Here is a 27,626-nt window from a genome sequence, read left to right on the forward strand (position 1 = left end):
TAAACAAATTTAAATATTGATTAGATCATTCTTGTTTAAGCATAAATATGACTGAGATTAATATAAACATTTCACAAGTTTGCACTAACTTTTATTAAATAAAAACATATTTTCAGTTAAACAAAAATATAAATTAAGAATAAATATTTTAAAATATTTTACTTCCTATAGCTATTATCTCCCCTGTCTTCTTATTTATTCTAGTATTTCGAAAAAAAACCATCTGTTATATAAACCTATTATTACTCATTTAAATATGTATTGAAAACGAGTTCCAAACACAAGCAATAACATTCTTTTGTCTGTTAATTTTTTTTTCAACAAAATTTCTATACAAATATTTCTTTTATAGCAGACTTTTTTAATTTATTTATTTATTAAATAAGCATGTTTGTTTATTTTACTACTTTTTTAATCAAAAATTTCACTCTCATTTTATTGTTTAACACACACTCATCAATTTAAATAACGTAAAAGCTTAGAGTTTTTTTTAACAACTTTTTGTCATGCAAATCTACTGTAAGTCTATAACAGACCTATAATTCATTCCAAACCAATCTACACCTATATTTATGTTTCATCACTAAGGCATGCAAAATGATCAGGCAATGGCAAAAAAAAATATTTAAATTTAAAAGAAAAACATATTTGCAAATGGAATTTTTAAGTCATCGATCATGGTCGATCAGAGGAGAGATTATAATGGCGATTTTCTGGGGATTTATGGTAGATTCATCCTTAATGTAGTATATAGAATGGTATATAGACTAGTCCATAGTCTAGTCAACAGACTAGTCTATAAACTAGTCCATTGACTACACCATAGACAAAATCATAATCAATAGACTAGATCATAGACTAGTCAATATTCCAAAGACCTGTCATTAGACTAGTCCATAGACTAGTCAATAGGCTAGTCAAAAAGACTAGACAATAGACAAGTCCATAGATTAGACAATAGGCTTGTCCATAGACTAGTCAATAGACAAGTCCATAGACTAGTCAATAGACAAGTCCATAGACTAGTCAATAGACTAGTCCATAGACTAGTCCATAGACTAGTCCATAGACTATTCCATAGACTAGTCAATAGACCAGTAAATAGACTAGTCAATAGACTAGTCAATAGACTAGTCAATAGACTAGTCCATAGCCTAGTCATTAGACTAGTCCATAGACTAGTCCATAGACTAGGCAATAGACTAGTCAATAGATTAGTCCATAGACTAGTCAATAGACCAGTCAATAGACTAGTCAATAGACTAGTAAATAGACTAGCCAATAGACTAGTCCATAGACTAGTAAATAGACTAGTCCATAGACTAGTCAATAGACTAGTAAATAGACTAGTCCATAGACTAGTTAATAGAATAGTCAATAGGCTAATCAATAGATTAGTCCATAGATAAGGCAATAGACTAGTCAATAGACTAGTCCATAGACTAGAACATAGACTAGGCCATAGACTAGTCCATAGACTAGTAAATAGACTACTCCATAGACTAGACTCGAAAATAGACTAGTCCATAGACTAGTCCATAGACTAGTCAATAGACTAGTGAATAGACTAGTTCATACACTAGTCAATAGACCAGTCAATAGACTAGTCCACAGACTAGTCAATAGACTAGTAAATAGACTAGTAAATAGACTAGTCAATAGACTAGTAAATAGACTAGTCCATAGACTAGTTAATAGAATAGTCAATAGACTAATCAATAGATTCGTCCATAGGCTAGGAAATAGACTAGTCCATAGGCTAGGCCATAGACTAGTCAATAGACTAGACTAGTAAATAGACTTGTCAATAGACCAGTCCATAGACTAGTAAATAGACTATTCCATAGACTAGTCCATAGACTAGGCAATAGACTAGTTCATAGACTAGTTCATAGACTAGTCAATAGACTAGTTCATAGACTAGTCAATAGACTAGTCAAGAGACTAGTTCATAGACTAGTCAATAGACTAGTAAATAGACTAGTCAATAGACTAGTAAATAGACTAGTCAATAGACTAGTAAATAGACTAGTCCATAGACTCGTCAATAGACTAGTCAATAGTCCATAGTCTAGTCAATAGTCCATAGACTAGTCAATAGACTAGTTCATAGAATAGTCCATAGATTTGTCAATAGACTATTTAATAGTCCAGACAATAGACTAGACCTTGTTCAAAGACACGACAATTGACTATTTCATAGAATAGTCAATAGAATAGTCTGTAGTCTAGTTAATACTTAGACTTGTCAGTAGTCTGGACAATTGACTATTTCATAGCTAGTAGTCTAGTTAATATTTAGACTTGTCCATAACTATGCTTAGACGCTCTGGCGTTAGAACAAACGTATAATACCAGTCTAGTAGTGTAGGGTATACAAATATTTGCAAATGGAATTTGTGTTTAGTTAACGTGTGTTTTATTTAAATTTTGAAAAAAATACAATATTTAAATTGAGTTTTAATTGTAGAGTTAACTTTAGAGTTAATTGAACTTTAATGAAATATGAATCATAATTTAAAAGCTGTTATAGAAATTTTGAAAAAAAAATAGAAAAAAATATTGTTCTACCAAATAAATGTTATCTAGTGCAAACAATAAATTTCCTTGAAATCCTTAGACAAATATTAAGCAGAATTATTTGTTGTTCTCTTTTACACCTTAAGCCACAAAAGGCCTAATAATTTGCTTACATTTGTCTGATACATTCCCTGATCTACCTGTTCTCCAACAATACAACCTGTCTCAACAACAACAATTACTCAAGCAGAAAACTATTTAAATGTCTTTTAACGATGATATATGAGCAGATTTTGTAATTCTAGAACCAACAACAATAGCAACAACACACAGGAACAAAATAGTACATAATAACACTACCTGTTAATGGAATATCTGAAAGATTTTGTAAAAATCCCCAGACAAAAGTAACACAAAGGAAAACAGTAAGTCTTTTGTAAAGGAAATCTTTCTTAATATTTTTTTTCAAATTTTAAATCTCATTTTAGCAAATTTATCTTAAAGATAAAAACCTTGGGTGAGAATATTTTTCTTTACAACATTAATCACAGGAAAAATAAATGTTGTAAGCCAACTTTTTTTTATTATTTAATTTATATTTTCCGCTTGAAGATAAGACTTACATATGTACCTACTATATACAGGGTTATAAAGTTTTTTTCCTTACATGTTTATTTTTTTGAAAAATAAATGAAATATTCACACATCACTCAAATTAAATTGTATGGGAATAAATGTAAATTATTGCAATTAAAATGTCAAACAAAAATTTTTTTCTAACTTCATGTGTGGGATTCGCTAAATGCTAAAATTTAGGAGTAGTAGACAGACAGACAGACAGATAGACTACTCAGACATTGATCAAAAAGGGCGACACATATGCTACTTGAAAGTGGAATTTTAATTATAGTGGAAGTTTGGCAATTAATTCAAGTTTTTATTATAGTGAGAAATAGGTGGGTAATAAATGGAGAGAAGTGTGATTACTTAGGTACTATTTTTCTTTTTACGAAAAGGTACTTTTTCAGAAATGTTGTATTTATAAAGATAATTTACAAGAAACTAAGTTTTGTCAGAAATTACTTTTTAAGAATGTAGTATTTCCTTAAAAGTACTATTGTCAAGAAGTACTTTAATCAGTACTTAAGTAATATTTAAGCTTAAAGTTCTACAACTACTCTTGGCAATGCGATAAGTGGTTTATCTTTTTTTGATGAAATTTTCAGAGGTTGCCTCGGATTATTTATGAAGGGATTTTGCTGAAACTTCTCGAAGGCATATCTGACAGAATTATGGAAAATTTGGATACCAAAGATGTCTGGGGTCTTCAGAAAATTGACATAGCTTAGTGGTTGAAGAAGCAACATTTAGGAAGATCACATGTGGGCGAACCGGGAATATAGAAAACGTACTTTTTTGAACAGAACGGGTCCTTACTCAGTGTGAGTTGTACAGATATAATGTTGTTCGAATTGCTATAAAAAGGAAAGGGGGATAGTGACTGTGGCCAAGATTATACAACATACAGTTAAGTTAGATGAGGACGAATGGGAACAAAATAGGACAAAACGGGAATATAGAAAACGTACCTTTTTGAACAGAACGGGTCTTACTCAGCGTGAGTTGTACAGAAAGAATAATGTTCAATTTGCTATAAAAAGGAAAGGGGATAGTGACCGGAGCACACGATTGGACAACATACAGTTAAGTTGGATGAGGACGAATGGACACAAAACAGAATAAACCGGGAATATAGAAAACGTACTTTTTTAAACAGAACGCATCTTACTCAGTGTGAGTTGTACAGATAACATGTTGTTCAAATTGCTATATAAACTAGTTTTCGAAAAAGTGCTATATAACAAAATTTCAGTATAACAGTGTTTAATAAAACATCTTCGGTATAATAGAATTTGCTATAAAATTTTTTTATATAAAAGTTTAAATGAAAGCAAATTATCTCTACAGTTTTCTCTATAGAAAATTTTTTGTATAACAGTTTTTTCCCATAGTAATGTTTTCTCATAAGAGTTTTATTTATAAATGATTTTTCGGTAAAAAAATTTTCTTTTTAGCAGTTTTTTATGTAGCAAATTTTGAATATAATAGAATGTATAACAGAAATTTTTGTGCGATATAAGATTTTCTATAGAAACGTTTTTGTATAATAGTTTTTTATAGAAAATGTTCAGTATAACAGTTTTTTCATAGAGAACAATATTTTTATTAGTTTGTTCTAAAGAAAAATTTTGAGTATAATAGAATGTATAACAGATAATTTTGTGCGAAATAGGATTTTATATAGAAACGTTTCTGTATAATAGGTCTTTTATAGAAAATGTTCAGTATAACAGTTTTTTTTTTGCATATAGAACAATATTTTTAACAGTTTGTTCTAAACAAAAGTTTCTATGCAATAGTTGTTTCTACATTTACCGTATAACAATTTTTTCTAGAAAACATTTTTTTTTGTATAATAGTTTTTTCGTTAGAAAATTTTCTGTATAAGAAGTTTTTGATAGAAAATATTCTGTATATTATGTTTTTTCCATAGTAAAGTTTTTGTATGACAGATTTTTCTATAGAAAGTTATCTGTATAATAATTATTTCTATAGAGTTCCTACAAAAGAGTTTTTCTATAGAAAAGTAGCTGTATAAGAGTTTTTCTATAGAAAATTTACTGTATAACTGTTTTTCTATAGAAAATTTTCTGTATAACAGTTTTAGATACCTATATTTTTGCATAATTCTTTGTTTAGGAAATAGCTGTAGAAAACTTTCTGTATAACAGTTTTTTATATATATTTATGTATGTAGATTTTTATGTATAACAGTTTCTCTATAGAAAATTTCATGTATAACAGGTTTTGCTATAGATGTGTTTCTATACATAATAGTTTTTTCCATAAAAATTCTTTTCTATAAAATTTTTTCTATAGAAATTTTTTATTTTTTTTTTAATTTTAATAAGAAATTTTTCTGTATAACAGTTTTTTCTATATACATTTTCATGTATAACAGTTTCTCTATAGAAAATATCATGCATAACAGTTTTTCCTATAGATAACTTTCTGTATAAAAGTTTTATATATAGAAAATTTTCTGTATAACAGTTTTTTTTTTATATACATTTTCATGTATAACCGTTTTTCTATAGACAATTTTCTGTATAACACTTTTGCTATCGAAGACAGTATTTCATATAGAAAAGTTGCTGTGGGACAGTTTTTAAATAGAACATTTTTATATAACAGTTTTTTTCTATACACATTTTCATGTATAACAGTTTCTATATAGAAATTATCATGTATAACAGTTTTTCCTATAGATAACTTCTTGTATAAAAGTTTTATATATAGAAATGTTTCTGTACAAAGGTTTTTTCTACAGTCAATGTTCTCTATAACAGTATTTCCTATAGAAAAATTGCTGTGGGACAGTTTTTAAATAGAAAATTTTGTGTATAACAGTTTTTCCTATAGATAACTTTCTGTATAAAAGTTTTTTCTATAGACAATTTTCTGTATAACACTTTTTCTATCGAAATTTTCTGTATAACAGTATTTCGTATAGAAAAGTTGTTGTGTGAAAGCTTTTTACATAGAAAATTTTCTGTATAATAGTTTTTTGATAGAAAATGTTGTTTCTATAGAAAGATTTCTGTATAATGGATTTTCCTTCTGTTGAAAGTTTGTTCTATAGACAATTTTCTTTATAACTTTTTTATCTATAGAGAAAATGCTGTGTGATGGCTTTTTATATAGAAAATTTTCTGTGTAACAGTTGTCCTATAGAAAATTATGTTTCTATAGAAAGGTTTCTGTATAATGGATTTTCCTTAAGAAAAGTCTTTGTGTAAAAGCCTTTCCTATAGAAATATTTCTGTATAAAAGTTTGTTCTATAAACAAATTTTCTGTATAACAGTTTTTCTAAAGAAATGATTCTGTATAACAGTTTTATAGCTGTTTTATCTATAGAGAATATGCTGTATAATAGTTTTTTTCTATAGAAAATTATCTGTACAGTTTCTGTATAACAGTTTTACGACTGTTTTATTTTTAAATAATTTGCTAAATAATAGTTTTTTCTATAGAATTTTGTCTGTATAGCAGTTTTTCTAAAGAAAATTATCTGTACAATTTCTGTATAAGAGTTTTACCACTGTTTTATCTATAGAGAATATGCTGTATAATAGTTTTTTCTATAGAATTTTGTCTGTATAGCAGACATATAGAAATTTTTCTGTATAACAGTTTTCCCACAGATAAATAAAGCATTTTTATAGAAAATTTACTGTATAACATTTTTTTTTATAAAAATATATAGAAACATATAGAAATTTTTCTGTATAACAGTTTTCCCACTGATAAATACAGCATTTTCTATAGAAAATTTACTGTATAACAGTTTTTTTATAAAAATTTTTCGTATAATAAAACTTTTTCAAAAACGTTTCTTTAAAAAAGTATTTTCTATAGTAAAGTTTCTATATAACTATACTTTCCATAGATAATTTGGTTCTTGATAGTTTTTTCTTTAGAAAATTTACAATATAACAGTTTATTTGATAGAAATATGTCAGTATAACAGATTTTTTAAGAGAAAAATATTTTTATAACGGTTTTTTCTATTGAAAATGTTCGTTAAAACAGTATTTTAGTTAGTCATAACTGCATAACCATTATTAACAAATACTAAGAAGAGAAATTTTTAACTTTTTAAAAAACTGCCTTGAATTTTTTTAAATTTTCTTTAAAATTTTAGTAAACGATAGCAATAACAACATATTTGTATAATTGTCACTATTTAGTCAAGTTCAAGAGCTAATTAATTAAATAAATATAAAATACAACTGTTCATTTTTTTTATTAACAAATAAAGCATATTTGTCTACTTAAACACGCCAACCTAAAAAAACATAATACTCATAGATTAAACAAAAAAAAAAAAAAATATAAATATTTTCGAATTAAAAAATACATGAAAAAAAAGTTCATTAAACTGGTTTTCAACATCATATTCGATTAAGGCGAAATACAACAAATACTAAAACGATCAACGATTTTTAGACAGACAGCATTTTTCAAATAAAAACCAACAAAAAAAAAAGCTCTAAAATTTAAAGTTTCTTTACATTTTTCCATACATTCGGTTAAAGTCTAAAAGAAGTTGAGGAGTGTTGGCAACATTTGCATATTTGGTTTTTTAGAAAAATATCTAGATATTTATTTATACTTCTTTTTAAATGATGAAAAAAAAAACTAGTAACACCTATATTTATTGTTGTTGTTGTGTTTTTTGTGGTATTTGTTTAAAATTATTAAAATTATGTGCTCATGCTCAAAGAATTTTTTAATAAAAAAATTTAATAATTAAAAAAAAAAAATTATGAAAATTTGTTGTTGTTTTGTTCCATAAAATGAGGTTATAATAAAAAGTGCTTAAATTTGCATTTTATTTTAATTTTTTATTTATATTTTATTGCTTTTTTTCACTTTTAATTTTTATTCAAAAGAAATTTTTTTACTTTATAATAGATTTATCATTTAGTAAACTATTTTTATTTATTTTTTTTTATAATTATTCATTGCTGTTAGCGTCGTTGCAATTAATCACTTTTTTTTTCTTAATAGATTTATTTATATAATAATTTATATGTATAACAACTTTGATTTTAAAAATAAAATCTTCTTTAACTTGTTTTATTTGTTATAAACAATATATTTTTTTTTTTCAAATTTCTTTCTTAATTTGTGTTGCTGTGCTTGGTATGCACTGTTCGAACATGTATATTTTTTTTTTTATAGAAAACCAAATTTTTATATATATTTTCACTTTATATGTAGATGCATAAAACAACAACAACAAAAAACACTATAAATTAATAGTAATATCGAATATAGTTTTCAAATTTAAGTTTCTTTCCGTTGACGTGTCAGTTTTGTTTAAAACGCGAACTCAGACTGCCGGCTCTTGGCTTTAAGCCTTGTTTAGCTAGCTGGCCCAGGTGTAGTTGAAAAAAGTACATGAAACAAGTAAAACCTCAATTTTATACTCATCTCTTGTTCTCAAATGAGATAGAGGAAAGAGAGAGCGAGATCGGTGGTGGGAATTTATCTATTTTGTAGTCTTATAAATGATGTTGATGTAGCGATTGTGGTTAGAAAATGAGGTTTTTTCCTAAAAAGCGTATCTTGAGATCTTAGAATTGATCTTTTTTTAAAGACTTGCAGACTATTATTGTTAACAATAATTTGATAATTGCAGTATAACAGTATTTTCTATAGGAAGTTTTAAAACAAATTGTATATATTCTATAGAAAATATTTAGTACAACATTATTTTCTATAAAAAAATATTATGTATAACAGTTTTTCTATAGAAAATTTTTTATATAACAGTATTTTCTATAGAAAACTCTGTGTAAAATAATATTTTCTATAAAAAAATTTAATTATAGCACAAATTTTTATAGAAAGTTTCCTATATAACACAATTTTCAATAGAATATTTTGTGTATAAAAGTTTCTTCTATAGAAAATTTTTCGTATAACAGTATTTTCTATAGAAATTTCTGCGTATAACAGTAATTTCTATTTCTATAAAATATTCTGTATAACAGTTTTTTCTACAGAAATTTTTTCTCTATAAAAATTTTTCTATAACAAATAATGTTTAACAGTCTTTTCTATAGAAACTTTTGTGTATAACAGTAATTTTTAAGGATTTCTAAAATATAACAGTATTTTCTAAAGAAAATTTCTAAAGAAAAGTTTTTGTATAAGAGTATTTTTTATAGAAAATTCCGTTTATAACAGTATTTTCTATAGAAAATTCTGTCTATAACAGTATTTCATATATAAAATTTTGTCTATAATAGTATTTTTTAAAAACAATCTGTGTATAACAATATTTTTTAAAGAAAATTTCGTATATAATAGTATTTTCTATAAAAAACATTTTGTATAACAGTTTTAAAAAAAAAAATTGTGTATAACAGTATTTCCTATAGAATATTTTGTGTATAACAGTATTTTCTATAAAAATATTATATATAACAGTTTATTCTCTAGGAAATTCTGTGTATAAGAGTATTTTCTGTAGGAAATTCTACGTATAACAGTATTTTTTATAGAAAATTTCATATTTTCCACAAAAAATATTCAGTGTAACAGTTTTTTCTATAAAAAATTTTGTGTATAACAGTCCTTTCTATAGAAAATTTTGTGTATAACAGTAATTTCTGTAGAAATTTTGAGTATAACAATATTTTCTACAGGAAATATTGAGTATAACTGTATTTTCTATAAAAATTTGTGTGTATAACAGTATTTTCTATTGGAAATATTGAGTAAAACAGTATTTTCTATAAAAAAATATTATGTATATTATGTATTTCTAGGAAATTTTGTGTATAAAAGTATTTTCTACAGGAAATTCTACGTATAGCAGTATTTTTTATAAAAAATTTCGTATTTTATAAAAAAATATTCTCTATAACAGTTTTTTTATATAGAAAATTTTGCGTATAACAGTAATTTCTATAGAAATGTATAACAGTGGTTTCTATAGAAAATTATGTGTATAACAGTATTTTCTAAAAAAATATTTTGTATAACAGTTTTTCCTATAAAAATTTCTGTATAACAATATTTTCTATAGGAAATATTGAGTATAACAGTATTTTATATAAAAAATAGTATGTATAACAGTTTTTTTTCTAGGAAATTATGTGTATAAAAGTATTTTCTATAGGAAATTCTACGTATAACAGTATTTTTTATAACAAATTTCGTATTTTCAATAAAAAATATTCGGTATAACAGTTTTTTTTATAAAAAATTTTGTGTATAACAGTTTTTTCTATAAAACATTTTATGTATAACAGTCTTTTCTAGAGAAAATTATGTGTGTAACAGTATTTTCTAAAAAAAATATTGTATAACAGTATTTCCTAGAAAAATTTGTGTGTATAACAGTAATTGCAATAGAAAATTCTGTGTATAACAGTATTTTCTAAAAGAAATATTGAATATAACAGTATTTTCTATAAAAATACTATAGTATAACAGTTCTTTTATAGAAAGTTCTGTGTATAACAGTAATTTATGTATATTGAAAATGCACAGTATTTTATATATAAAATATTGTGTATAACAGCATTTTCTATAAAAAAATTTTTGCATAACACAATTCTCTGTAGAAAATTTTGAGTATAAGATGAAATATTTTTTATGAAATACAATATTTTCTATAGAAAATTTTATGAAAACAATATTGTTTATAGAAATTGTTGTGTATAACAGTTTTTCTCTAAAATGTGGCGCTTTATTTATCACCAAAAACTTCTAAATATAAGCGTTTTTATCCAAACTATCTTTCCCAAAGTCATACTCTGGCTTCTCATTTTATTTCTTCCCAAAAAAAAAAAAAAAAAAAACTAAAACCATAATTATCTTCATTCAATTAATATCTTTGCTCACACACACCTGTTGTTTTTTGCAATTACTTGTTGTACGTATCTTAATATTCTCTCTCTTGTGTTGCTTTTTGAATTCTTTCATTCTATCTTTCTTAAGTTTCGTATCTTAGCGTACGTTTTTCTTTCACCAATTGTTTATCATTTTTGTACGTACATACATACATACACCTGTACGAAATTCATTCAATGTTTTATTGTTTGTGCTCTAAAACAATTTAAAAGCAATACTATTTTCTTCTCAAAAATTGTCAAGTTAAAACCCATAACCATTAATTTGAGACCATGATTAAGAAAATCGAACAATTTATTAAAAAATTATAGGATATTAAACATCCTTTGAGAAAACATTCGTTTTAATCTAAAAATTAACAATATTGAAAATTCTTAAGAACTTGGAATTTTGTATTTATTCAAAAGATTTATTCCAAATTTCTGCAAATCAGAGAGAATAAGGTGCGAACCCTATTTGAGATCTTTTAAAACGACCCTTATATAAAAAAATAAAATAGAATGACAATAATTGTTAATATTTTAAAAAAATAAAAAAAAAAATCCTATATTTTACGAAAATCCCCAAATAATTCGCCGTGAAAATCTGTCACCAAATAAAACTTGAAATCCCCACAACGGACGACACTGGTGTAGATACTACTTTAGTTTCATTATTAAGGTGTATTAGGTAGATGCTTTATTATCTACACTACTAGGTTCGTTTCTTAGCTAATTGAGAGTTTACACTAAAGTTTGAGAAGCACTGTATTTGTCTTCGGTTGGGTTCTTTGCTAAGTTTGTTTAAATTTAAGCAAGGCACTTATAAAGCGAATTGTAGAATAGTGGTAAGTTGTGGATAATAAAAATAAAATATATTATCCTCAACTTATATTATAGAATATATGATAGACTAGACTATATAATTGACTATAGACTTGACTTTAGACTAGACTAGACTATAGACTAGACTAGACTAGACTATAGACTAGACTATAGACTAGACTATAGACTAGACTATAGACTAGACTATAGACTAGACTATAGACTAGACTATAGACTAGACTATAGACTAGACTATAGACTAGACTATAGACTAGACTAGACTAGACTATAGACTAGACTATAGACTAGACTATAGACTAGACTATAGACTAGACTATAGACTAGACTGACTAGACTATAGACTAGACTATAGACTAGACTATAGACTAGACTATATACTAGACTATAGACTAGACTATAGACTAGACTATAGACTAGACTATAGACTAGACTATAGACTAGACTATAGACTAGACTAGACTTAGACTAGACTATAGACTAGACTATAGACTAGACTATAGACTAGACTATAGACTAGACTATAGACTAGACTATAGACTAGACTAGACTATAGACTAGACTAGACTATAGACTAGACTATAGACTAGACTATAGACTAGACTATAGACTAGACTATAGACTAGACTATAGACTAGACTATAGACTAGACTATAGACTAGACTATAGACTAGACTATACTAGACTATAGACTAGACTATAGACTAGACTATAGACTAGACTATAGACTAGACTATAGACTAGACTATAGACTAGACTATAGACTAGACTATAGACTAGACTATAGACTAGACTATAGACTAGACTATAGACTAGACTATAGACTAGACTATAGACTAGACTAGACTATAGACTAGACTATAGACTAGACTATAGACTAGACTAGACTATAGACTAGACTAGACTATAGACTAGACTAGACTAGACTATAGACTAGACTAGACTAGACTAGACTAGACTAGACTATAGACTAGACTAGACTATAGACTAGACTAGACTATAGACTAGACTAGACTAGACTAGACTAGACTATAGACTAGACTAGACTATAGACTAGACTAGACTAGACTAGACTATACTAGACTAGACTAGACTAGACTAGACGACTAGACTAGACTAGACTAGACTAGACTAGACTAGACTATGACTATAGACTATAGACTAGACTAGACTATAGACTAGACTAGACTATAGACTAGACTAGACTATAGACTAGACTAGACTATAGACTAGACTAGACTATAGACTAGACTAGACTAGACTATAGACTAGACTAGACTATAGACTAGACTATAGACTAGACTATAGACTAGACTATAGACTAGACTATAGACTAGACTATAGACTAGACTATAGACTAGACTATAGACTAGACTATAGACTAGACTATAGACTAGACTATAGACTAGACTATAGACTAGACTATAGACTAGACTATAGACTAGACTATAGACTAGACTATAGACTAGACTATAGACTAGACTATAGACTAGACTATAGACTAGACTATAGACTAGACTATAGACTAGACTATAGACTAGACTATAGACTAGACTATAGACTAGACTATAGACTAGACTATAGACTAGACTATAGACTAGACTATAGACTATAGACTATAGACTAGACTATAGACTAGACTATAGACTAGACTATAGACTAGACTATAGACTAGACTATAGACTAGACTATAGACTAGACTATAGACTAGACTATAGACTAGACTATAGACTAGACTATAGACTAGACTATAGACTAGACTATAGACTAGACTAGACTAGACTATAGACTAGACTATAGACTAGACTATAGACTAGACTATAGACTAGACTATAGACTAGACTATAGACTAGACTATAGACTAGACTATAGACTAGACTATAGACTAGACTATAGACTAGACTATAGACTAGACTATAGACTAGACTATAGACTAGACTATAGACTAGACTATAGACTAGACTATAGACTAGACTAGACTAGACTATAGACTAGACTAGACTATAGACTAGACTAGATAGACTAGACTCGACTAGACTATAGACTGACTAGACTATAGACTAGACTATAGACTAGACTATAGACTAGACTATAGACTAGATATAGACTAGACTATAGACTAGACTATAGACTAGACTATAGACTAGACTATAGACTAGACTATAGACTAGACTATAGACTAGACTATAGACTAGACTATAACTAGACTATAGACTAGACTATAGACTAGACTATAGACTAGACATAGACTAGACTATAGACTAGACTATAGACTAGACTATAGACTAGGACTATAGACTAGACTATAGGACTAGACTATAGACTAGACTATAGACTAGACTATAGACTAGACTATAGACTAGACTATAGACTAGACTATAGACTAGACTATAGACTAGACTATAGACTAGACTATAGACTAGACTATAGACTAGACTATAGACTAGACTATAGACTAGACTATAGACTAGACTATAGACTAGACTATAGACTAGACTATAGACTAGACTATAGACTAGACTATAGACTAGACTATAGACTAGACTATAGACTAGACTATAGACTAGACTATAGACTAGACTATAGACTAGACTATAGACTAGACTATAGACTAGACTATAGACTAGACTATAGACTAGACTATAGACTAGACTATAGACTAGACTATAGACTAGACTACTATAGACTAGACTATAGACTAGACTATAGACTAGACTATAGACTAGACTATAGACTAGACTATAGACTAGACTATAGACTAGACTATAGACTAGACTATAGACTAGACTATAGACTAGACTATAGATAGACTAGACTAGACTAGACTATAGACTAGACTATAGACTAGACTATAGACTAGACTATAGACTAGACTATAGACTAGACTATAGACTAGACTATAGACTAGACTATAGACTAGACTATAGACTAGACTATAGACTAGACTATAGACTAGACTATAGACTAGACTATAGACTAGACTATAGACTAGACTATGACTAGACTATAGACTAGACTATAGACTAGACTATAGACTAGACTATAGACTAGACTATAGACTAGACTATAGACTAGACTATAGACTAGACTATAGACTAGACTATAGACTAGACTATAGACTAGACTATAGACTAGACTACTAGATTAGACTATAGACTAGACTATAGACTAGACTATAGACTAGACTATAGATTAGACTATAGACTAGACTATAGACTAGACTATAGACTAGACTATAGACTAGACTATAGACTAGACAGCAGTTGCGACTAATGGCTACAGTAAATTTCAGACTATAGCGATAGCTATAGACTAGACTGTAGTCCAGACTTTAGACTAGACTACATTCCAGTTTATAGATTAGACTACAGTGCACGTTATAGACTAGACTGTTGTCCAGTCTAGGCTATTGACTATATAGACTATATCCCGAATTCTTGCTAGTTATATTTTCTACATTCTCGTAGAACCAATTCTAAACCAAAAACTATTCTTAACTACATATTCTTTACACACTCACCTGGTACCGTTTCTCCATTAAATGTAATTTGCACTGTATGAATGCCGGGTTCATGGGGCGTAAAGCTGGCCACAAAACGTTGACCACCCAATGAACGCACCGATGAAGTGACACGACCACCATTTACCAATATTTCCAAATTACCAGAACCAGCCTTAGAGCCATCAATTTCAAACTCAACCGGACGACCAATGGCACCATTCGGTATATCCTGAACGCGTATAGCACGGGCACCGGTAACACCGGTCAAAGTACTTTCGATGGGGCGAAATCTTGAGAGAGAACTGTAGCCACCATTATTGGGTGTGGCAGAAGAACTTTCGGTTACAATCTGTTGGCTGGATTCTTTGACGGTGCGCGTGAAGCCGCCGGATTTATCGGTATACGAATTGTTCGATTGTGACTTAACAGTGATGGCACTGGGTCTGCAAAGGATTTGGAAATTTGTTATTAGAGAATTTTTGGAGAATTTTAAGAAAACTTACTTATAGCGTTCGCTTTCATCAACCGAATCCCTAGATCCCCTTCTATCACTGTGATATTTTTGTTCATTCAAAGCGAATTTATTATATTGGGTATTACGATGTGTTTCATTATCAATATCGGGTCGAGCATAACTTAAATCGGTATTCAATTGTGATTCAGTCATATTGGCCAAGGATTCCAGGGAATTATGTGACAACATGTGTTTGGTTTTATTAATAACATCCCAACTATCACGTCTAGCCGAGGCGGGCTTCATAGAAGAGACTCGCACATTTGATGAATGATCTATACGTGGTTCGGGTGAAGCGGTACGTCTTAAACGTTCAGCTGTACCATATAGAGAAGGACTGGCACGTATATTCGAATCGGTTACAAAATTCGAAGTTGATTTGTAAGTGGAAGATTTCTCCACTGTGCGCGATTCAAAACCATTCTGTGGAAAATATATTGTGATATATTTTGTTACTTTTTTTTTAAGAAAGGAAAAACCCACCTTATTCAATGTAGTGCTGGGACTCATGCGATGTGTAGCCGTTGTTATATAGGCACTGTTGGGCGAATACCTTTGTACCGGTGAGGCCGACATATGTCTGGGGCTGGCGTTCAAAGTACGTGTTGTAGTTTCATAAGGTATCGAAGTTTTTATAGTCAAGGGACTATGAGTACGTATTTCACTAGATCTTATCTGAGGTTTTAATAAATAAATAAAATTTAAGCCAAAATATTAGAAAAAAAGTTAGTAAATTTTTCTTTTTAAAATGTTTTTTTTTAGCATGCTTCATATAACTAACACAACACATACAGATAATCATAAAAAATCGTAAAATGTTAGTGAAAAAAAAAAAAAAACAAAATTAGTTTAAATTAAATACAAACAAAATGATTACAAACAAATAAAGAAATAAGAACAGAAATCTAAAAAATATATATAGTTTTAGTTACATCATGTGTGGGACTGGACATTATGGGACTCAATCTCGTACTGTACGAGACAGAGCCTCGTGTTGCAGTATTTGTGCGTATTTGCTGCTGCTGAAGATGATGATGACTGTTACTGCTGCTATAAGATTGTCTATGGATTTGTTCATCATACAGGTCTTCACGATCTTCTCGTGGTGGCGCCAATTTTAAATCACGTTCGTTTTTCCTTTGACTATACAATTCGTTCTCTTTGTCATAGTAATAGTCATTCTTGGACGATGAAGCATTTGATGTTTTCGAATCACGTCTCGGTGTAGTGACGTTATACAAGTCAACGGAGTTTAAGTATTTCGTTGTCGGTGAGTCATTGTATTCACGTTCACGTAATGGTGGTTGTGGTGCCGGTGGTGGCGGTGGTGATGTTGCCAATTTTTCCTAAAATGTGTAGATGAATGTTTTTTTTTCGTTTGTTTTTTTTTTTTTTTTTGATTGTTGGTGTAATTAAAATATATAAATTTCGAATTTGTATAATGATGGCGGTGCTGACGATTAAGTGTCATTGATAAATTTTGCTTGGATGTGTTTGTAAGTGTGTGGGGTTTTATTAATGTGATTTTTTTGTTAAAAGATTAAGAACTGGTGTGTTTTTTTTTTCTTAAAGTTGTTATATGAAGTTAGTAAATAAAGTTGTTAAAATTGTTTACAGTCTAGTTTGAAAGTTCAATAACACCGATAAAGTTTTAGATAAGAAGTCAGCAAAAAGCCTTAATGTTATTATGATATTCTAAAGGTTTAAAGTTGGAGTTGTTTAAAAAGAAATTAAAATATTTTTTTAAAATTTCAGAATACTTAAATCTAGAACTGTACTAGAACTGAAATAGGACTGGACTATAACTAACTAGAACTGAAATAGGACTGGACTAGAACTAACTACATTTGAACATGAACTGAACTAGAACTAAACTAGAACTGCACTAGAACTGAACTAGAACTGAACTAGAACTGAACTAGAACTGAACTAGAACTGAACTAGAACTGAACTAGAACTGAACTAGAACTGAACTAGAACTGAACTAGAACTGAACTAGAACTGAACTAGAACTGAACTAGAACTGAACTAGAACTGAACTAGAACTGAACTAGAACTGAACTAGAACTGAACTAGAACTGAACTAGAACTGAACTAGAACTGAACTAGAACTGAACTAGAACTGAACTAGAACTGAACTAGAACTGAACTAGAACTGAACTAGAACTGAACTAGAACTGAACTAGAACTGAACTAGAACTGAACTAGAACTGAACTAGAACTGAACTAGAACTGAACTAGAACTGAACTAGAACTGAACTAGAACTGAACTAGAACTGAACTAGAACTGAACTAGAACTGAAACTAGAACTGAACTAGAACTGAACTAGAACTGAACTAGAACTGAACTAGAACTGAACTAGAACTGAACTAGAACTGAACTAGAACTGAACTAGAACTGAACTAGAACTAGAACTGAACTAGAACTGAACTAGAACTGAACTAGAACTGAACTAGAACTGAACTAGAACTGAACTAGAACTGAACTAGAACTGAACTAGAACTGAACTAGAACTGAACTAGAACTGACTAGAACTGAACTAGAACTGAACTAGAACTGAACTAGAACTGAACTAGAAACTGAACTAGAACTGAACTAGAACTGAACTAGAACTGAAACTAGAACTGAACTAGAACTGAACTAGAAACTGAACTAGAACTGAACTAGAAACTGAACTAGAACTGAACTAGAACTGAACTAGAACTGAACTAGAACTGAACTAGAACTGAACTAGAACTGAACTAGAACTGAACTAGAACTGAACTAGAACTGAACTAGAACTGAACAGAACTGAAATAGAAACTGAACTAGAACTGAACTAGAACTGAACTAGAACTGAACTAGAACGAACTAGAACTGAACTAGAACTGACTAGAAACTGAACTAGAACTAACTAGAACTGAACTAGACCTGAACTATGAACTGAACTGAATTGAACTAGAACTAACTAGAACTTACTAGAACTGAACTAGAACTGAACTAGAACTGAACTAGAACTTAACGAGAACTAGAACTGAACTAGAACTGAACTAGAACTGAAACTGGAACTGAACTAGAACTGAACTAGACTAGAACTGAACTAGAACTGAACTAGAACTGAACTAGAACTGAACTAGAACTGAACTAGAACTGAACTAGAACTGAACTAGAACTGAACTAGAACTGAACTAGAACTGAACTAGAACTGAACTTGAATTGAACTAGAACTAACTAGAACTGAACTAGAACTGAACTAGAACTGAACTAGAACTGAACTAGAACTGAACTAGAACTGAACTAGAACTGAACTAGAACTAGAACTGAACTAGAACTGAACTAGAACTGAACTGGAACTGAACTAGAACTGAACTAGAACTGAACTAGAACTGAAACTAGAACTGAACTAGAACTGAACTAGAACTGAACTAGAACTGAACTAGAACTGAACTAGAACTGAACTAGAACTGAACTAGAACTGAACTAGAACTGAACTAGAACTGAACTAGAACTGAACTAGAACTGAACTAGAACTGAACTAGAACTGAACTAGAAACTGAACTAGAACTGAACTAGAACTGAACTAGAACTGAACTGAATTGAACTAGAACTAACTAGAACTGAACTAGAACTGAACTAGAACTGAACTAGAACTGAACTTGAACTGAACGAGAACTGAACTAGAACTGAACTAAACTAGAACATTAAAATTTTAATGTTGCCCTAATAACCCAGCCTCTTCGAAAATAATCAATTCCATTTTGTATCAACAACCAAAATATGCCATCGATTAATAAGAAGCATTAACTTCAATAATAAAATAAAATATTTGTAAATATATTAACAAAAAAGCAAGGAAATTATTCATTAATTTAACATGCACATAAAAAGTCAACCAAAGAAAATTAAGAAAATACAAAATAAAATACTTATGTAAGTAATTTACATGGATTCTCTGCTACCATTTACATATTAACATGCAACACGCAAATTCAATTAACTCAAAACATTCATATACTCCCCACATTTTCCCCCTTGTTAAATTTTTCCCTTTACCACGGCAAAAAGCTTTAATAACATTCCTTTACGGTAACTAACACTCCTTAAACAACAGTTGAGTGTAGGCACTCGGTCTTACCTCACTTTCTCTCTTGTAGTAACTGGAACTTGTGCGATAATCCGTGGTATCCTGCTTGGGTGAATATTGTGGTGAATACGAACGTTGACGTTCGTTGGTGCCAATGTTTGTTGTTGAAATTGTTGTTCCAGATGCTGCCGTTGCTGTGTTGTGATTGTGATTAAGTAAATCTCTGCGGGACAGAGAAGATGTGGCCGCATTACGATAGTCATTATGTCTGGTAGACGTTGTTGATGTATAGTGCATTGAGGGACTTTCCGAACGATGTTTATTGTCGTGCAATGGACTGCTGCGTGTTTTGCCTGAACGTCCTTTGGTGCCAACACGCATTATAAACGGTGAACCCTTGACGTCGTAACCATTAAAATACACATAAACACGATATTTGCCATTTTGACGTGGCATAAAGGTGACACGATATTTATTATCAACAATCTTCTCCACCGAACAAACCAACGAACGTTTATCATGGACAATGTCTACATGCAGTTCCCCATTGACACCCACACCACGAGCGTCCACCTCAAAGGAATGAGCTCTCAAGGGCATAGCTCCATCTAGACCGTGTACGGAGACACCAGAGGCATCGAATACAGCACAAGTAAAGGGTCCACCTTGTATATGACGTCCCTGATAGGTAATGGCAATTTCCCAAATACCCGCCTCATCCGGTTTAAATATGGCACTGTGACCTTCTTCGACTTTCTTCAAGGGACAATTGTGTGATATACCCGTGGGCGAGACAGCGGTTACTAGAATATCTTCAGTCTTGGGAGCACCAGTAGCATTAACCAAGACCTCTACTAAACTGCCTAAAGCACAGGGAGCCATACCGGGCGGTGCTACTTGTATAAAGCGAGGCAACACACGGAAGAAGTGACCACCCAAACTGTCATCGCCTATTTCTACTACAATTTCATGCATGCCATACTTATCAGGTACATAAACGCCTTCACCATGAGCATTTAATTTAATCTGTTGTGCATTACCGGAAGGCGATACCACCAGGGCTCTAACACTGCTTAAGCTGATATCTCGTGACATGATATCTATGCGGAAATGGGTCTGGAATTTTGGAAAATAAATAAATTAAAAATCTGGTAATAAAGTGAATTGTTTCCATGTTACCTGTTCTCCAACTCTTCCCGAAGTACTTTCCAAAAACACATTAACCAAATCCGATAGAGGCGGTCTGGGTGGCACCCACTGTAAGTGAGCAGCATAGGCCATTATGCCCAAATGCTCTACTTCGGGATTGGCCATATCCTTGGCGGTTAAAACCGGCTGAATGCCCAACTTGGCACCAGCATCTATGGCCTTGCGTACATTATTCTCATAATGGAAAGGATCAGTGCTGAGTTTTTCTGGGGCCGGAGCAGGACCTCCCAAGCCTTTGATAATTTCACACATAACTCGACCATCATTCCAATCGGTCTAAATAGGAACAACACTTTTACTAAATAGTTTTTTAAATAAAAATTCCTCAAACTCACCGTGAAATTTTTAACCGGTTCTCTAACTTGCGTATTAACCCATCTCATGGTGGCATTATAACCCGGTCCACCCGGTTTCATGAAATAAGACAAATAGGTCATGCCCGACAACTCATCCAACCAGGGTGAAGCCAAATATTCCGGCTCCAATACCTTGGGTACACCAAATTCACTTTGGGCCAAATTCATGGCATGCGTACAATTACGTACACTTTGACTAGGATCCATAGAGCGCCAGTGGGGATATAAACCCGGTTTACAATAATCCAATAAAGCAGCCAAATTTACACCACTATTCCAATCGGTGGTTAAATTTGTTATCTTACAATCGGGCAAGGCGGCTTGCAACCAGGCCAACATTAATTTACGTGGCGGGAACTTACTGCGACCTATCTGATAGCGTACAATCAAAGACCATATAAGGCCCAAGATCAGCTTAACATTACCATTGACAATGTCCACATTGCCAATGTTCACCAATTTAATGTGATCTTTTTCTATGGCATTCAAAGCTGTAGTGGCATTTTCCAAATAATGATGTTGATTTGCCGGTCGACGATTCCAGGAGGGTTTGAGGGGACGTGTCTGTAGACTTTCCACCAGGGCGCACAGACAAGTGCCATCGCAAAAATCGGTTGCCCAGTCATGGACCTAAAAGTAAAAGAAAACAAATGGTTTTTGGTTAAATTTTGTTTTCCATTTCCTGTTTGTTGTGAGTGTTGGGTGGGTGGTGTTGGTTGAAAAGTAAAACTTTTCCCTTAAACAATTATTCATATTCATATTCATGTTTTTCTTTTTGTATGTTAAGTTTTGTTTGTAAATTAATTTAGTTTTTCTTTCCCCTACGAAAAACCAATGAAATTAATAATTTTTTTTTTGTGCTACGTGTAGTAAAGTTGCAAATTAATAAACAATCATTTGATATTGTCTACGTTATGTGTATTAGGGAAGTTGCAAAAATGCCAAAAAATATAATTTCACAGCAAGAAAGTTAAACATTAGGGAGATTCACTAAAATCTCCTCTATTGAGTTGCAGTAGTCTCGTCTATAGTATTAAATAAAACCATTTGATTGTTGAGTGAAAAAGTCGTGGCTATATTCACATATTTAGTCAATATACAGATGTCTATAGTTCCACAGGTAGACTCGTCTTAAGTCCTGAATACCGATCAGTCGAAAGTAATATATAAAGCATTGTCCACAGTCTTGATTAAGTCCCGTCTACAGCTTTGGCTATAGTATAGTATAGTATAGTATAGTATAGTATAGTATAGTATAGTATAGTATAGTATAGTATAGTATAGTATAGTATAGTATAGTATAGTATAGTATAGTATAGTATAGTATAGTATAGATATAGTATAGTATAGTATAGTATAGTATAGTATAGTATAGTATAGTATAGTAGTATAGTATAGTATAGTTATAGTATATGTATAGTTATAGTATAGTCTAGTATAGTATAGTATAGTATTAGTATAGTATAGTATAGTATAAGTATAGTATAGTATAGTATAGTATAGTATAGTATAGTATAGTATAGTATAGTATAGTATAGTATAGTATAGTATAGATAGTATAGTATAGTATAGTATAGTATAGTATAGTATAGTATAGTATAGTATAGTATAGTATAGTATAGCTATAGTATAGTATAGTATAGTATAGTATAGTATAGTATAGTATAGTATAGTATAGTATAGTATAGTATAGTATAGTATAGTATAGTATAGTATAGTATAGTATAGTATAGTATAGTATAGTATAGTATAGTATAGTATAGTATAGTATAGTATAGTATAGTATAGTATAGTATAGTATAGTATAGTATAGTATAGTATAGTATAGTATAGTATAGTATAGTATAGTATAGTATAGTATAGTATAGTATAGTATAGTATAGTATTAGTATAGTATAGTATAGTATAGTATAGTATAGTATAGTATAGTATATAGTATAGTATAGTATAGTATAGTATAGTATAGTATAGTATAGTATAGTATAGTATAGTATATAGTAGTATAGTATAGTATAGTATAGTATAGTATAGTATAGTATAGTATAGTATAGTATAGTATAGTATAGTATAGTATAGTATAGTATATAGTATAGTATAGTATAGTATAGTATAGTATAGTATAGTATAGTATAGTATAGTATAGTATAGTATAGTATAGTATAGTATAGTATAGTATAGTATAGTATAGTATAGTATAGTATAGTATAGTATATATAGTATAGTATAGTATAGTATAGTATAGTATAGTATAGTATAGTATAGTATAGTATAGTATAGTATAGTATAGTATAGTATAGTATAGTATAGTATAGTATAGTATAGTATAGTATAGTATAGTATAGTATAGTATAGTATAGTATAGTATAGTATAGTATAGTATAGTATAGTATAGTTATAGTATAGTCTAGTATAGTATAGTATAGTATAGTATAGTATAGTATAGTATAGTATAGTATAGTATAGTATAGTATAGTATAGTATAGTATAGTATAGTATAGTATAGTATAGTATAGTATAGTATAGTATAGTATAGTATAGATGATAGTATAGTATAGTATAGTATGTATAGTATAGTATAGTATAGTATAGTATAGTATAGTATAGTATAGTATAGTATAGTATAGTATAGTATAGTATAGTATAGTATAGTATAGTATAGTATTAGTATAGATAGTATAGTATAGTATAGTATAGTATAGTATAGTATAGTATAGTATAGTATAGTATAGTATAGTAATGAGTATAGTTATAGTATAGTATAGTCTAGTATAGTATAGTATAGTATAGTATAGTATAGTATAGTATAGTATAGTATAGCTATAGTATAGTATAGTATAGTATAGTATAGTATAGTATAGTATAGTATAGTATAGTATAGTATAGTATAGTATAGTATAGTATAGTATAGTATAGTATAGTATAGTATAGTATAGTATAGTAGTATAGTAAAAGTCTTAATTATAATCTGTGCTATAAACAGGAGGATAATCTATACCCTATAGTATTGGCTAAATAGACTTGACTCGATTAGACTTAATTGTAGTCACATTTATAATACTGTATATAGCCTCATCGATCTATGGTCCTGACTATACTTATGTCTATAGTCTTTTATATAGTCTTGACTATAGTTTTATCTAAAGTCTCGCCCACAGTATTGACTATAGTCTCGTTTATATTCCTTACTATCGTCTCGCTTATAGTATCGCCCATAGTTTTGACTATAATCCCGTCAGTAGTCTAGAATATAGTCTTAATCACGGTCTCGTCCATAATCGTAGCTATAGTGTAGTCTCGTCTATAGTCTTAACTGTAGACTTGTCTATAGTATTGACTATAGTCTCGTCAATAGTCCTGGATATAGTTTCGCCTTTTGTCCTGACTATAATATAGTCTATGGTGTTGACCTATAATCTTGACTATAATCTCATCTATAGTCTTGACTATAGTCTCGTCTATAGTCTGAACTATAGTCTTGTTTATAGTCTGGACTATAGAAGTATGACTATAGTTTTGTCTACAGTCTCGCTCACAGAATTGACTATAGTTTCAATTATAGTATTGACTGTTGTCTTAACTATAATCATGTCTATAGTCTTGACTATAGCCTGGTCTTTAGTCTTGATTATAATCACGCTTATAGTCTAGATTATAGTGTCGTCTATAGTCTTGACAATAATCTCGTCTGTAGTCTAGAATATAGTCTCACTATTAGTCTTGAGTATAGTCTCGTCTATAGTATAGTAGACTCGTCTATAGTCCTGTATATAGTCTCGACTATTGTCCTAACTGTAGTGTAGTCTTTGATTTTGACTTAAGTCTTGACTATAATCCCGTCTATAGTCTTGACTACAGTCTCGTCTATAGCGAATAGTGAATGAATCCAACAAAAATACGTAATTGCAACAAAAATCATAGACATCTTCAAAAAATATTATAATGACAAAATACAACAACATCAAATCCATGATGTCACAATAACAAATTAAGCGGCAACACCAAAAAACTCTGCAAGTGAAAAAGCATCCACTCCCCTCAAAACAAAATGCAAAAACAGTGACGTCACTATAACAAAACAAAAAAACGCACAAATACATTGCATAAACAACAACACGCCTGCAGGCTTATTCGGACAACCAACAACAAAATAAGATGACCTGATGAAATGCAAAACAATAACAAAGCTGTATATAACAACAATAACAGTTCTAATGAAAGTACAACAATAATAATACTTAAGAAAAAATCACATTTAACACTCTTACTTATGTTTTTTATAATTGGTTACTTCACAAGATAGTTATAGATGTTGGCGGCAGCATCTAGAAATTTCTTTAAAAAATACACTTTTACACTTTTGTTTTTGTTATTTGCACTTGTTAATCACTTAATTAATACTTTAAATTACATTAATTTTTAATAAATTATTATGAAAAACATAATTTTAAAATGCGTCTTTATAAATTTTAACAAATTTGCAACCGCTTAGTTTAAAGATTAAAAGAGAACTAAACTAAAAAGTAGAATATGCAAATGAAAGGGAATAGCTAAAATGTCAAATTGCTTCTTAATTCTATTAGTTTTATTAAAATCCTTAAGGTATGCTAAGGATTTTGCGTGTTAAGTTTTAAGAGTTTTTCTACCAACAATGCTTAGTTATTATTGGCAATTGCACTGGGCGGCCAATATTTGTTCAAAATCCAAAGCTGCCAGATTCTTAGCATAACTTAAGGAGATTAATAAATGTATAGCAAGTGCCTATTACATTTTAGGCTTTCTCTTTCATTCCTCTTCTTCTGTTTTTGTTAGTTCTCCTTTAATCTTTAAACTAAGCGGATGCAAATTTGTTAAATCTTATGAAGAAGCAAAGGAAAATTTTGTTTTTTAAATAATTTATTGAAAATTAAGTGTTAATTAAGTGGAAATAATAAAGAAATGTGTAATTGTTTTATTTAGTGTTTTCCCCACAAGAAATTTAGAAGTTTCGGATTGCTGCTGCCACCCACATTACTGCGTAAAGGCAACCTCGAATATATATATGCATACAAAGGTAAGTTTGTTTTTGTAAACTTTACAACAAATTGTGTGAATTAGGATTATGTATTAGGATTTAGCAAATTTAACCAATTTTTCATAATCGTATGATTTTTTGTTAGAAAACTTTCTTATTATTGTTGTTGTTTTTCTCCTTAGCAATATTTGTTGTTATACATAGCATTGTTATTGTTTCAAAGTTTTTGCATGGCATCAGGCCGCCGTAACTTGTTAACAGCTGCAGCCGTAGTTGTTTATGAAATTTGTTTGTGCGTTTGTTTTGTTATTGTGACATCAGTGTTATTGCCATTTGTTTGTGTATAGTGAGTTTTTGTGGATCAGGTCAAACTGATTGCATTGCAAAAGCAGTTCTACAACAAATACTATCTTTACAAAAACAACTTACAATTTATTGTTTGTTTTGGCTGTTGCATTTGTATAATTTGGACGTTGTTTTTGTTCTGCTTAGGTTTGTTATATGTATTTGTGTTGTTTTTGGTGGGCTTTCAACATAAGCAACAATTGCTGGTAGTATTATTTAGAAAGTAAAGGAGAAAGAAAAAGTACCAAAAAAATCCCTTTTTATAGGCTTTCATTTACTCCGGGACCTACATCCGTAACTTGTTGCTCTTGCTCAGCTTTGTGTTTTTATAAAGAAGCAAGTGCAAGAACAAAATTTACCATATGATTATGTGTGTTGTTTTTTGTTTATTAAATTTTTATCTCTGCTTGCTCGAAAAATCTAAATTTTTGATGAAATTTTCAGAGGTTGTCTTAGATTTTTGCTCATATCTCCGTTATTTATGGACCGATTTTGAAAATTTTTAATAGAGTTCTTCCTGAACGTATTTCCGATAGAATTATTGAAGATTCGGATCTTATAGATATTTCGTGTCTTCTGAAAACTGATTTGAACATACGCACAGACACCCCCAGAGCATGTTTCCTGGGATTGCAATACATCTTGGTGTATTGCAATCCCGGGGTAAAGAGGTGCTAGCTATACTTCTATTCTGCCGGGACTATAAACTGGTGATGTCATTTCACTCCTCGGCTAGTCCTTGGAATGGTGTATTGCAATCCCGGGGTAAAGATGTGCTAGCAATACTTCT

At 30.1% G+C, this 27,626-nt stretch overlaps 1 protein-coding gene across 5 annotated transcripts in view; it reads right to left on the reverse strand.

The window, feature by feature from the left end:
* Positions 1-27,626, reverse strand: part of LOC119610273 (filamin-C) — a 112,693-nt gene that overhangs the window by 40,692 nt on the left and 44,375 nt on the right. For 3 of the 5 annotated variants that reach the window (XM_037965414.1, XM_037965416.1, XM_037965418.1), the window contains 7 exons: positions 21,460-22,110; positions 21,095-21,400; positions 19,967-21,031; positions 16,784-17,197; positions 16,335-16,526; positions 15,841-16,274; positions 15,356-15,780 (listed from right to left, as the gene is read on the reverse strand). In XM_037965414.1, coding sequence (XP_037821342.1) covers positions 15,356-15,780; positions 15,841-16,274; positions 16,335-16,526; positions 16,784-17,197; positions 19,967-21,031; positions 21,095-21,400; positions 21,460-22,110 — 3,487 coding nt within the window. Of the gene's footprint in view, positions 1-8,049; positions 8,491-15,355; positions 15,781-15,840; positions 16,275-16,334; positions 16,527-16,783; positions 17,198-19,966; positions 21,032-21,094; positions 21,401-21,459; positions 22,111-27,626 lie in introns of those variants that run through there. The other 2 variants (XM_037965415.1, XM_037965417.1) reach the window with 2 other exon arrangements.

Source organism: Lucilia sericata, unplaced genomic scaffold, assembly GCF_015586225.1.
Source record: "Lucilia sericata isolate MDLA Ls3-8-SP2 unplaced genomic scaffold, ASM1558622v1 Contig001146F_arrow, whole genome shotgun sequence".
Classification (NCBI taxonomy): domain Eukaryota; kingdom Metazoa; phylum Arthropoda; class Insecta; order Diptera; family Calliphoridae; genus Lucilia; species Lucilia sericata.